The sequence below is a fragment of the Amborella trichopoda genome, chromosome 1 (genome assembly GCF_054954075.1).
Source record: "Amborella trichopoda isolate Santa Cruz 75 chromosome 1, AtrichopodaSantaCruz75HAP2 v2.0, whole genome shotgun sequence".
NCBI classification, from domain to species: Eukaryota; Viridiplantae; Streptophyta; class Magnoliopsida; order Amborellales; family Amborellaceae; genus Amborella; species Amborella trichopoda.
Genome location: NC_142336.1, coordinates 54498945 through 54513465, shown reverse-complemented (window position 1 = coordinate 54513465; position 14521 = coordinate 54498945). Strand labels below are relative to the sequence as shown.

At 35.4% G+C, this 14521-nt stretch overlaps 1 protein-coding gene across 2 annotated transcripts; it reads left to right on the top strand.

Moving 5' to 3' along the window:
* Positions 1-2912: 2912 nt before the first annotated feature.
* Positions 2913-14075, top strand: NADK1 (NAD kinase 1). Of its 2 annotated transcripts, none has more exons than XM_006844816.4 (11): positions 2913-3220; positions 4813-4981; positions 5477-5596; positions 6106-6305; positions 7204-7317; positions 7599-7693; positions 9042-9148; positions 10744-10817; positions 11441-11519; positions 12346-12653; positions 13463-14075. In XM_006844816.4, the coding sequence occupies exons 1-11, from the start codon at positions 3194-3196 to the stop codon at positions 13769-13771; spliced, it is 1602 nt and encodes a 533-aa protein (XP_006844879.1). In that variant the 5' UTR covers positions 2913-3193; the 3' UTR covers positions 13772-14075. The 2 variants fall into 2 exon arrangements, with proteins under 2 accessions (XP_006844879.1, XP_088730621.1); XM_088874495.1 differs by having other exon boundaries at positions 7138-7317.
* The last annotated feature ends 446 nt before the right edge of the window (positions 14076-14521 follow it).

Below are 14521 nucleotides of genomic sequence, written 5' to 3'. Positions count from 1 at the left end.
GGAATAGGTAGTCTACACAAGGACCATCGTGGTTCTGTTGTTTTTTTTTATGCAAGACCTTGTGGTTCTACTATGGCTAACCAGGCTGAGTTAGTCCATCTACTCCATGATTTGGAAATTATAGTTAACAAAGGCATTTTGGGAACTATTTTCATTAAAGGAGATTTTCTAAATGTCATTAAATGGTGTTTGATAGAACAGTGAATACCTTGGACTCTTTATACATTTGAAAATCATGGATCTTTGCTCCTCTCCAGGACCTAGACTCCTTCTCTCACATTTTTCACAAAGCCAATGATTCAGGAGATCGACTTGCTAAATATGGAATTTTTTTTATCTTAGTTATTGATTTATGATGCTTTGATTCCAAATATGTAATCGATGCTTTCCAAGCAACCATTCAATAAAAGTACTTAATATTGTAAAAAAAAAAGAAATCCAAAAAAATTTAAGACTACAGTGCCTTACCTCTCTCTACCCCTTTTGTAGTTACATGTGATTAAGCATCTCTTCTCTCCCTCCATGTCCGAACTGCCCAAAAACTCTATGTTGAAACCTACTTTCTCTCTCTACCCGCCATATTTCTCTCTTTACCCACCCTCTCTCCATCTCTCTTCTTTCTTTACACTTCCTCTCATTCTCTCTCTACTACCTGCTCTCTCTCTCTACAAACAAACTCCAAAGCCATAAATTTTATCTAAAACAATGATACATAATTTTCCCTCATCTTATTCTCCCTCTTTTTCTCTCTCCTTTGTTTAACTTCTCCACTCTCTTTCCTTTCTCTCTTTCTTTTATTTTCTGTCATCCTGTACTCTTTCATTCTCTCATGAAATGCTTACTTAAAGTTACAAAAAATAAAATAAAAAAAGGTTTTCTACTACCGGATTTCAAATCTTATAGCCAATAATGATATAATAATTATAACCTCCTCATATTAGAAATAAAATGTCTCATTATATATATTTCCTTCATATTATTTCCTATGTTATTATTGAATCATTTGACCCTTAACCCTTCTCATTTCCACGTTTTGAGTAAAATATGGTGGCCCCAACCACCAACCACACAAGAAGTCCTTTGGAGGTATTTTATTTGTATTATATTGACGCCATTTACTCTATTTTCTTACAAAACTTATGGAACGCCTTTGTCTTTGTGGAAGTCACAGTCAACATGACATGGCTACCGTTTTGAACAAGCACGAAGTTGACCTAGACTCCAAGCAACAGCTTCCAGTAAATTGGGGCAGCAAAAGTAAGTTTGTTTTTTGGATTTATTTATCCAAATATTCCAAATTTGGAAATGGAAATGTAAACGGTAAGATAAGGGCATAGTTATCAAGATGGGGCTAATCCGATCTTTCACGGAGTAGATCAATGCTTTGATCAGTCTCGTCCAAGATAAAAATAAATTCATAATTTAAAACAACTTTTAGTTCGCAGTTCATCAAATGATTGATTTTAAATGGGTGTTTCAAGATGTTCCCTAGCGGCGAGGGTATCATGCTAGCAGCCTAGTACCACCCTAAATTTCAAAGGGTAGTTTACATGAGGTTGCAAACTTAAACCACAAAAATAAGACGTATTTCCAAACTTTGTTATAAGATGCAATTTTAGTGTCAAAAATTTTTAGGATGGCTCGAGAATCTATTTTAATATCTAATTATAAAATTTTAAACTCTTAAAAGTGGTTCAAATTAGGCATATCTATAAGTCCTTGAAAATCTTAAAAATGGAAGTTCCAAATAATATATCCCAATATATACTATTTTTTAGACTTAAAAGTTTTTTTTTTTTTTTCATATCCATATATCTTAATACCGAGACGATCAATTAGATGGTTTTCCAATAACAAAATAGCCTTTTCCAGTGAGTGCACCTGAACTCTACAATTTAAGATTGTCAACTTTGTATAAACTATTTCCAATTTCAAAATCATGTGCATTCTTTCTCTCATTTTACTGCCTAGTATATAGTTATTAAGATGAAGCCAATCAAACTAGTAAGGGAACTGATCGGTGCCTTATCAGTCTGCTCCAAAGAAAAAACCTAGTTTACTTCAAAAAATTAGTGTGTAATTAGTTTTGATAAGTGGACCAATATATTTTAGTCGTTTAGATAAACTAAGAATTTTTTATAAGAAAAATATATAAAGAGATCAAGTATTTTTGGTACAAAGAGGTCACAATCACACTTATCCGTCAGATTTCAAATTGAATAGTTGTAAAAGTGGCATTGACTAGATTCAAAATTCAAAAACAAATTTCATACTTTGCGAAATACCCCAAATCATCCAGTGTGGCAACATCCAAGGGCTATGAGCAATTGTAACCTCCTTTAAATAAAGATAAAAATTCTCACAGTACACAAACCATTTTTTATAGACATTTCACATTTTTATTATAATATGTATTTTTTAAAAGAAAATGGTTTGATAGGGCTATAGCCTAATTATAGCCCTATCAAAATAAGTAAACCCTCACCTTATAACTCATTGTAAACTGTAATTTAAGTGTTGGAATACCTATAAATAGATCATCTCACCTGCAACATTATGATTGTGAAACAAAACAGGGTTTCAAGCTCTGAAAATAATGTATATTGCAAGAAATTATCTAGCCTATCTATTTTGTCCTAAAAATAAATATTCACATATCCACAAGATCTGTTCTATTTTTTAAATTTTAAATTTTATGGTAGGTGTTGAAAATTGATTTTAGAGTTAGCATAAATATTTTCAATGAGGAAAGTGCTATATGGAAACGGGAACATGAGATGAGGCTGTATCCTCCAAATAAGATAACATTGGTCAATCATAAAGGAATAAGACTTTTTATAGGAATCTATTGGTTATTTGACTGTCCATTGTGAAAGAGACAAAAGCATCCTTCTCTCCCGTCGCATTTCTTTACCCGCACAAATACACATCTTGATTCTTGACACGCGTTCTAATAATTGCATGCCTTTTATGGCCGCCGTCGTAGGATGAGATCCTGCGCCTCTCTCTCTCTCTCTCCCTCTCTATATTTAGACTCTCTTCTCCCCGATCTCTTTTCACTCTCTTTACATGTCCCGAGCTGCAATTTTTCTCACTTCAATTCTCTCTCTTATTTCCATTCAGTCACCAACTTCACCGGAAGCTTAAAGAGAGAAAGAGAAGAGAGAGAGAATTAGAGGTTTGAATCTTCATCATGTCGCCTCGCGATTCCTTTGCAGAGGTGCGTGACCTGCTTTGTGCGTCCTTAGGAATCGAGATCGAAGTTTTTTAATTCTTTCCATTCTTTTACTTGCATAGTGATAATTGTTTTCTAGAAACCTGGAATTAAATCAGATTCTGGTTTGATTCTTGGTGATCTCTTTGTAGCTTGTTCGTTCAGATGATGAACTTGTCCATTAAATTGATTGTTTATTTTCTATCACAAAAATTGTCTCACTCTGCTCTAATTTTTCAATTTTTTCTTGAATTCGTGATTTTTTTTCTTGTTCCCATTTAATAATTTTACCGAGATGATAATTCATGGAGAGTATAGTATTTTTCCTTTTAATCTTTTGCTATAGAGGTATTCTTCGTTTTTTCTCGAATTTTTTAAGTTTTTTCTTGTTCCCATTTAATGATTCTTCCCGAGATGATAATTCATGAAGAATATAGTATTTTTCTTTTTTAATAGAGGTAACTTAGCAGGTGACTACTGTTCACTGCGAATCTTTTAAAATGTCAATGCAAAAACTGAAAAGATTAAACTGAACCACTGTATTGATGCCATGGAAATCCAAATGCGTTGCTTCATTTACATGAATTATAGGGTCTACAAGGGTAAACCATGTTCATTCAATTCACTTTTGATACAAAATTTTCATGAATTGCCTGTGTGATGAAATTGAATTAGTGTAGTATAAGCCTTTTAGACAGTTTTTAAGTACTTCTACCAATCCAGTGACATTAGGAAAAGGTTTATTTGCATCATCCTTAGAAGTTATATTATCACTTCAGTCATTAACACAATCCTCAAAACTTATTGATTCTCCCCTGAAGCTTCGGCATCACTCATCATAATAACCTCGTAAATTCCGTGGGAGATTTGCATATTGCCTCACTAAATTTTGGTTGTTCAGACGCCTCTTCCCTTAATGTTTCTAAAGTACTGTCCCAACTCATCAGCTTGATCCATTTAAGATGGTCTAATCATAAATGAGGGTGTATGCATGCATGTGCCTGTGCCTGTGCCTGTGCGCATGCGCACCTGATGCATTTTTATGGAGCTTCATAGGTTGCCTCATACGTCATTTCTTTCTGCTTTGTGTTAAACTCAGAACCAACACAATGCCTATTACGAATGGAATTCTTGAAAATCTTTCACATGTTTGAGTTTTTATCTATGCATGATATTTGAATCATTATTATCTTTTTCTCTACTGCATATGTTGTTTTCCCTCATTACACCATGATAACTAGAAAATAGAGATTGGTATCGTACAAACGCACAGATAATTCGTTACCGTCAAAATATGGATTAAATAAAGTTATCCTTTGAGACGTAGTTTAGATACTAGTGTCGCATTATATGCTAAAAGAGCATGTCTCCTGCCAGGTGACGTTTTGTGTGTGTTACCTTACCGAAGTTTAAAATGCTTGACCAATATGGTGTTATCCATTGAGCGTATTTTACTATTTTTGAGCAAGTTATTTTTCAACATCAATTGCAATAACTTTGTTTACTAGCACCTATTATAGATGATTGTAGACCAACACAAGGTATATCCAATATTGTTTTTTACCTTCTGCCCAAAATATGTCTTTCTGCCCAAACAGGCCTCATCTGGGAAGGAATCCAGTGTAAGTCGCTCACAACCTCAAGAGAATGGTGTTGAAAGCGCTCTTCATTCCATGGAATCAGTTCATGGATTGGAAGAAATCCTTCAACAGTCAGTTGTCAAAACAATTGATCAGAATTTGGTCGAGTTTTCTGAGGCACTGAGAAGTAAGATGGCATGCCCTGTATTTCTATCCGCATATTAGTGTCATTAAGAATTTGATTTGGATAACTGCTTCATATTCTCCACTGTATTAAATTTCAGTCAAAATTTTATACTGGTATCAACTTATTTTAAGTAAAGGCAAGGAATGGATTTTTCTTTATTTTGAGTCCCTCAAATAAAGCTTCTCATTCTCTATTAAGCTACCTATTAAAAAGGAGGGAAACAAGTGGTAGTCTACGTTTTCCTTGACTGGTGTGACTTTCTTTATACCAAGTTTATGAATTTTCTATGGACATATGTAATCAATTAGAACTTACAGAAGTAGCTATTTTTTATTCAGATTTTTTTAAAAAAAAATTTTGTTGACTTGAATTTGTAATTTAAAAGGTTTTCTTGGAACCTGAATTTTATGCTTATGCCTCTGAGTGTAAATTATATTGTCAGATTATATCTGTATTATTAAGCTCTAATCCCTTCATCTTTCTGCCAATTCACAGGTGTTGCAAAAGTGCTAAGATGTGTTGTTGAAGGGAGAGCTTCTGCTCAAGCAGAGGCTGCTGAATGGAAACGTAAACTTGAAATAGAGAGAGCGCGGAATATGCATTTAAAGCTAAAAGGTTTAGAAAAGGAAGCTGATCACTGTCTCTGTGATTCTATATCAGCCTTTGGAATACAAATGACTTTCAGTTTCTCTAGTACTTTGGTTATTTTGTGTTTACATTATGTCTATTTGTGTCTAAAGGAAAAGTGTCGGTGCATTGGGGCCCACACATGTTATTATTTGGGCCCTGAAATCTGTACCATTTAATGTAATTCAGCGGTGTTTGTCACACCCAAAAACCAACCCGTCGCAATTGTTGGGTGCAATCTGCCTCATCCTGTTATAGTGGACAGTGCAGATTATAGGGCATGCACTACTTTTGGTGTGTCAAAGCCTGCACCAAACCGGGTCTTTATTTAAATAGTTGAAATTGTTGGTTGGAAAATGCCTTGGTATTAGCTTCTCGCTTTTGCATAATATTTTATTTATTTGGCTATGATTTTGTGTGATCTTGTGATGTATAGTTTGTGAATAGAGACAGCATATGATTGTAATTGGTAACAGAGATTGTAATGTTGTTTACAGAAATGTCTATTGAAGACACCCCAATTGATAATGGTGATAAAAGGTTGAGAAATACTTCCAATCAAGCTGAGACACGAAATTCATCAAACATGGCAACTGAAAGGTGCTGTGGGAACCATGGAATTTGTACACACGAGGTTCTTCGCGATAGGAATTCAGAGTCTGAATCTAGTGCGGTGGCCAAGATGATGTGCAGAAAGGTAGAGGATTTGATGCGAAAGAGAGATTGATTCTATCTAGTAGCTCAGAATGTGTTTTGTTAGCTAATGTACGCTGCGTAGAATATTAGTGATATCGAATATCGTTAATTTGCTCGATACTTATTGCTTACAGTAGATTCACCTTCCCAGTTGCTTACATAATAATTGTTGTAGGAGTATCGTGGATACACTTCATAGTATTGCTCTTGTTCAATAAATACTCAAGTTGGTAATCTAATTTATATTTATGATCTACGTTAACAATACTTCTTCTAAAGTTCTTTATGGTTCGCTAAGCATTTGTTCTAAGGCATCTCATATTATTGTTGCAACCTACATGTCCAATAGTTTTTGAATAAATGTTGGCTTTTTCTGTTGTTATTTGAACTTATTCTTGATAGGCCTGGGACTTACTGAGAGTCCTGTTAGATTAATTGTGTAACACCTGCGTAGATTTGTGACCCTTGCTTGACTATGTGAGGTGCTTCTGCATTCCTAATTATATGACCAAGTTATTGTGATTTTGTAATCAATAGGGACTAACTTGCCAGGTATGTCACATCCAACTCTATTGTTCATAATCATACGACAATTTAAGAGCTAAATTATCGAATTTCCCTTGTATATGGATATACACCTCAATCCATCCAAATTTTTTCCCAAGCACCTGGGAGGTATCAATAGGTTTTCATATGATTTGCCACCTTGCTCTCTCTACAATTTCCATGTATCTATTGTGTGACATTCTTGCCATGTGGTAGATACATATATTGTGTATTGACTTATCTTTCATAGAGAATTATAGCTTTTTCTTTTGGATGGAAAATCCTAGGTGCTCATATTGGATCCCAACTTAAGTTTTACATCATTATGGCCCTTCTTTTTTCTCCTAAGGCAGGCATCATTTAAACTTGCTTGGGGTTGCAAGGGTGAGAGAAATGGTCAGCACAAGCACGATGTTGTCTCCTTTGAAAGAGGAAACATCACAACCGCTGAGCGCAGCAGTAAACAGGTATTCTTGTTGTTTTCAATATGAATGAATTGCTGTTGGCTGATTCTGCTATATTAATTGGATGCAAATCAGTTAGATATAATTGGATTGCTCATATCTGAATTTTTGTTATTAAGTACATTAATGTGGGTCAATTTTAATTTTTTTTGGTTCCTCTCTTTGGCAAGAGTACTCTATAGTCTATACACTGTCGGAAATCTATTTGGTATGCCAATTGATTGTAATTTTTAATTGTTTATATACCATGGTTGGCCTAATTGAACGTTGGTGTTTATTTTCAGATTTCATTGAAATGGGAAACAGATCCACAAACTGTATTTGTTCTCACAAAGCCAAATTCAACTTCAGTCCGCATTTTATGTTCTGAAATGGTCAGGTATGCTTGTCAACTTTCCACGATGTGACTCAATGGTGACTCTCTATTATCTAATTCATGTGTCATGAGGTTATGGAAAACGATTGTAATAACCAATAGTGATTTATGGCATAGTTTTAAAATTGGCACTGACATATAAGATAATCTGAAGTTTGTAGTTCCCATTTTCTTTGTGCTTTGTAGTCAAAGCCAGCATGAACAGGCATAGCAGAGTTCCTTCTCTTGTTTCTCCTATTATTATGGAGCTCAATCCTATAATATTATGCAGTATTTTTCTGTAAAGCAATTTAATAATAGAATAAGGGAAATTTATCCAAATACCGATTAGAGGTGAATTATTTAACATGCTACCCATATCTTTTGATGTGATTTCAGAATGCCCATTAAAAGACACATGATCATGAGTTGCAATAGTTGCAAAAATAGGCAAAATATTGAATAGTTCATCTCTTGTGGATATTTTAATCAATTTCCCATAAAGTAATATCTCAATGCAATAATAAAAGTTACATTTCTAATCATAGTCTGGTCGTTCTCTTATCGTGGATGCTGTGTTATATGTTATGGTTCTAAGAATCATTGTCTCTTGCAGTTTATCTTAGTATGTTTGAGCTTAATTGTGAATCTTAAAGAAACTTGCTCATGTTAGGTGCCTGTGAATCATTTGATAACTTCACAAATTCATTTTGTATATTAAAATGTATGAAATTCTTCCTGTATTATTAATTATGTTCTCTTGCTTATTTGGTCACTATAAATTGTAATGCTCTTTTTATGATTGATTGAAACCATCATATATCCAAAAGTAGGTGTTTTTTATCAGGTTCTTTTACTGCATTTCTCTAAGTTACACGAAATACTATTGCCAAATTATTGTTATTCATTGTGTTTCTCTTTCTATGCATTCATGCGGATATTGTAGTTGCCATAATGTATGATACGGCCCTTTTCCCGTTCATGCATTTTCAAGTCTTTTGTCCAAATTGTAAATGTGCTTTTTATATTTTGGACACGGTTTCTATGAGTCCCCGGACTCGTAGAAACGCGGCCCCTGTTAATAATCTCTTTTTGAAATAAATTTTGACCTTGATTTCTAAAGATTATACAATCCCAATATGGAGATCATTAATGTGTAACAAATTTTTTTAAAAAAAACTAGAAATAATATTTTTTACAAGGAAATACTTGAGCCATTAATTTTACCTTTTTTTTTGGAGAGACCATCACTTGCATCCAACTTTAGATGGATGGTTTATGCCTCGGGGGTGTAAATGTAGAAATGCGTCCCCCGACGCATAAACTACCTTTCCTTATATTTTTCCTTAAATTATGTAGTTTGTCATTGCAGATGGCTGAAAGAGCACAAAAAATTAAATGTTTTTGTGGAACCTCGAGTTAGAAAAGAACTTCTTGCTGAGAGTTCTTATTTTGATTTTGTACAGACATGGGAAGAAGGTGAGCACAAAGCTACAAATTTATTTTATCTTTTACCCATATACTCATCCGCTAGGCAATATTTGTTATCTAGAATTTATTTGTTGCAAATTATTGTTTGGTGGCATGCTCATTTGTTGTCAATGATGCGTTATTGAACTTTTTCCTGTCCATTTTATTATTGTTATCTTCCAGAATCACCTGGATAACTATTTTACGCATACTGATCACATTGCGTTCATTGCATGCAGTATCCCTATTTCATCATGTGGTCCCTTGTCTCTAATGTGGTTGGATGCTTCGTTTGAAGTATTTGTTCTTAATTTTGCAATTAATATTTTGGAAAAGTCATTCAGCAGAAAAAATAGAAACACAAGCTGTAGAAACCTTTGCTTGGTGGGACGGTCTGGAACCTTCATGAGAAGAGATCTAGGACATAAAAATCGCAAACTATTCCCGATAATCTGGAGCATCAAGTATTATTACAAATTGTAGGGATGCTTACAAACCATAGAGGTCTAGTATAATAAAGGATGACTCTAACTTGCCAGAAGAGAGAACTTGACTTTAATCAATGCTTTCCTGATCTTTACACCATAGGTTGCAACAACTGGGCATGTGGAATCTCCTTGCTAGGTTATCACGAAACTAGTTGTGTTTTGGAACAATCCAATGAAACTGTTGCTGATGATCTGTTGTGTATACTCTACTAGCTGTTATGCATATACCCTAGTGTTCTAGAAACTTTGGTGGATGATGTTGGCATAGCATGGGGATCCAATTTAATGTTAAATGAGCCTGAATGGATTATTGTCCAAGTAAGAGGATTCTCATAGTCTGAGGTGGGGATGCAGTGTTTTGCTTCTACTATCATAGTTCGCATAGTGATTAACTATCATAGGAGAATCTCGTAGTCCTCAACCATCATTTCATTCTCAACTGAGCAGAGTAATGGGATACAGTAGTTGTCATGCAGTTGTGGTTCATGGAAGAGCAGATTGATTTCTGGGCAGAACTGTGAAGGGTTCCAGTCTCTCCCCTCCCCCCCCCCCACCAAATAAAATAAAAAAATGGGCTCACAAAAATTTGATTTCTTCTCCATTGACAAGACATAGCTCTGGTTCCTTTTAATGGTCCTGGTTACATAATCTCATTGGTTTTTGTTTGGTTTCACTCACGGAATGAATAGATGCTTAAAATATGAAATGATGAGCGACATACATCAGAGACCTTGCATGCAGCGTGGGCTTTATATTCAATCTTTAATTACGTAAAATCCCTTATGGATGATCACACTGTTGGAATTTTATTCTATGATCATTTCACTCCTAGTGAATGATTATACTTGAATAATTGCCTTTTATGACTTCTAAGTTTTGGGCTGGGAATAGTTATATAAATTTTAAAACTTCCACTGAATTAGTTCAGTATACTTACAAATTAAGGACTCATCAAAATAATAAAGATTTACTCGGCTTGGATGAATTGCATCAAATTTCCTTTGGATCTATATGTCCATGAGTGGTAATTCTCTATAATCTAGTGAAAAAATTATGGTATTGCATAGATTGCATTCACGTGGTTAATTTGGTGTTTTATTTGGTCTTATGACACAGATGAGGAGATTTTGCTCCTTCACACGCAAGTTGATCTTGTTATAACCCTGGGTGGTGATGGAACTGTTCTCTGGGTGAGTGCACAAAACATTTTCCATTGATGGTGGAAGCTTTGCTTGAACAAATTTTATGAATATTGTGATAGTAATGTCATTGTTTGCTTTGTACACATTTATTTTTTTCTAAGAAAAAGCAGCTGTTGGTGGAGTAGCATAAGATTGTATTGATCCAATTATAGGTGCCATAAGATTGTATTGATCCAATCAGAGAAGCATTCTGTAGCATGGGTCTTACTTGCCAGTTTATAAATATGTGTCATGGGGAAGAATTTTCTCAAGATATCTGGTGATGCATTGTATAAAGATAGTCCGGGCTAATAATCTAATTACACCAAAAGTCGTATGTATGTGAGGGGGGGATTTACTTTTGGAGAGATAATGGTGTGTAGTGACAGACCATAGATCACTTGAAAATCCCGAAGTTCGTTAAACTTATTAGTCGACTGGACAGCAGGGAATCAAATGTTCTCTTGGAATTCACTATGGTAGAATAAGGATATAAACAGTATGCTGCATTTAGCCTTTACCATCTGGTGAACAACAGATTATTGAGATGACAGCCATGCCTTATCATATGTATTGAATTGGTTGGGATGTTTGAAACTTCTGTGATACTCATAAATACTTTCTATGTACAGGCAGCATCAATGTTCAAGGGACCAGTTCCTCCTGTTGTATCATTTTCATTGGGGTCACTGGGATTCATGACACCATTCCGTATCCTTCTTAAGTTTTTGAACGAGCTAATGTTGAGTTTCTGTGTCCTGTTATTCATCTGTGTGTGTGCTCATTTCACATATTGAGGCTTTATCCGCAAGCTGTGTCATGGTTTGGTGCTGTTTCGGCGACGAGCCATTTATGTTTGAAATGGCACTTTTGGGTGCCACTTTATCTCAGGTGTGCATTGCCATAAAACTCCACCACTTCGTGATGAAAGTACCAGTTTCATCCAACCCACAAATTGAAGGCTTTAAGTGGAGCACAGACCAAATGATGGCCCAGCTTATGTGGTCATCGGGACTCGGGTTAAGCACTCTAGTCTGCTTGGATATAGATATATTAAGTACTGTTTGTTGGGTGTTTCCAATTCTTTTGGAGAGTAGTTCAAACAGTGGAATTAAAAAATTTTGGAGATATTTTCAATAATGAAGGGTGCCAATGCATCACAACAAACAATTCCAAGAATGATTGTAGTATATCACTATATTTCCATTTGTCTCAACAGTTTCGTACTGTAACATGGCATCGCATGTATACACTATGATTTGAATGAGTTGAAGTTTCTTTTTATAGTGCAATTAAAATACATTGGTTCTAAAGTGACAATGGAGTTGTCACATGATGTTGCTTCTATCTGCCACATAAATTAACTTCCTCTCAGGCAGAAAATGTAACTTTTCCAATTTCCTTTGGTGGAATGGGTACGAGAAGTCTGAGAAATCAAAATTTTGGCTTGTAACTGTGTGAAAATGCACTCCTTCAGTTCATATGCCTTTTATATTTGAAAAATGAGTCATCATATGTGTTCTTTAACAATCTTCAGAAAGCGAATTTTACAAAGAATCCCTAGATGCAATTTTGAAGGGTCCCATCAGTATCACACTACGCCATCGTCTGATATGCCATGTTATAAGAGATGGAGCCAAAGATGAGCTGGAAACTGAAGAACCCATGCTAGTTTTGAATGAAGTTACAATTGATCGTGGTATGTCATCCTTTCTAACTCAACTGGAATGTTATTGTGACAACTCATTTGTCACATGCGTGCAAGGAGATGGGTTGATTTTATCAACGACATCAGGAAGCACGGCTTACTCGCTAGCAGCTGGTGGATCCATGGTCCATCCTCAGGTATCAGCTTTGGCCTTTTTCCTGTTTGCAAATTAAACCTACAATTTATGAAATCTTACATATTCATGCAAAGGTACCAAATGGACTTGCTTTAGTTTCCTTAACTTACAACATGTTGCATTTTGGTAGAAGTTGACCATGACATTGGGGTTGTATTTGGGGACAAATCTGTTGCCATGATAGGTGGCAATGAGATGATTTAGATACAGAGACATTAGGCCTGTGTAGTAAGTATCCTATTCTTCATGTGGGGTTTCTTAGTAGTTTCCCATTGGAAAAAATTTGAAGTTCATATCTGTTGCTTTTCTGTAAAGCTTAACTCAATGTGTCCGTGGTGCACTGTTATGGAAGATACCTTCAAAAATGCCTGCTTTGATATGAGAACTTACTGCTGTTTTGATAGTTTGGGAATGGTTCTTGTTGCCTGTCCTAATATTGGTCAATTTTGTAGTTAATTAACTGAACATTATGCGTAAACTATGTACAAATTTTTCGTCTGCCATTCATATGAATTTTCTGACTATGTGAAATAAGTTACATGGCTTCAAATTCATTGTAAAATTACAAGGAGAGCCAAAAAAAAAGAAGAGAGGAAATTACTTAATTTTAGTTTGCTTGACAGCTTCTCCTTTTGTGCTTTGAATCTTATATTTGTAGGTTGCCAGTTTGCTGCACAATAGAATCTGAAATGTCATATCGATTATTTTCTGTCTTGAACGCCCAAACCTTCTATAGTCTTTGAAAGTAACAAATATCTTGCTTGTGTTCTATAAAAGCTCAAGCTTAGAGAAACCAATATGCTAATGCAGGTACCCGGAATCCTCTTCACCCCAATTTGCCCTCACTCTTTGTCGTTTAGGCCTCTGATCTTGCCCGAGTATGTAACCGTTAGGGTTCAAGTACCTTTCAATAGCAGGGGACAAGCTTGGGCTTCGTTTGATGGAAAAGACCGGAAGCAATTATCAGCGGGGGATGCTCTCATATGCAGTATGGCTCCATGGCCTGTTCCCACTGCTTGCCAAGTAGACTCCACCAATGACTTTCTTCATAGTATCCATGAAGGCCTTCATTGGAACCTCAGAAAGACCCAGTCCTTTGATGGCCCTCAAGATCTGTGATTCAGTTCTGACAATGGTTATGAAAATCAGCTAGGATCTCTCTCTCTCTCTCTCTCTGGTTACAAATAGATAGAAAGAAAAAAAGGAAAGGAAAGAGCTAGAGAAGATTTGACGAAGCTGAAATGTTATAATGTATACTGTGAAGTTATTATTTGACATCCATGGAATGTGGAATCCATTTCCTGTGGGCTTTGTAATATGCAGTATCATAGAAGTAACTTTATGTTTCTTAATCTGATTCATCCCGAGGGGAGGAGTTATTGTATATTCTATGAATCAATGCTTAGATGTGTACTTGTTAGTAGATGCTGATGTTAATTGGCAAAATGTTCAGTCAAATCCAGGATAGAAATTGTGTGTCTGAGCATTATATATCCTAGTGACCCCTTCTTCTTTGCCTCTATTGCCTTATTTTCTGAGACGAATTTAATGTTTCCAAAAGAGTTTTTAAGTGCACATTTTCAAGCTTTCTTAGGGCTAAGCAACCACCCAATTAGAGGCCTGTTTATGTACTTTATGTGGGGGGGGGAGGCTTAAGTATGCTAGCCATGTGTGGCGCAGTCTCAGTATAATACCCATTCGGAGGTGCGAGTTAATTCAAGTGGAAGGCTAAAAAGGACAAGGGGTAAGTCCAAAAGGATGGTTGGAAATAGTGAGAAAAGATGAGATTTATGGTTTCATTGAGGGTATGACTTTTAATAGAACAGGATGGTGGATCAAGATTTGTGTAGTTAAACCCAAATAGTTGAA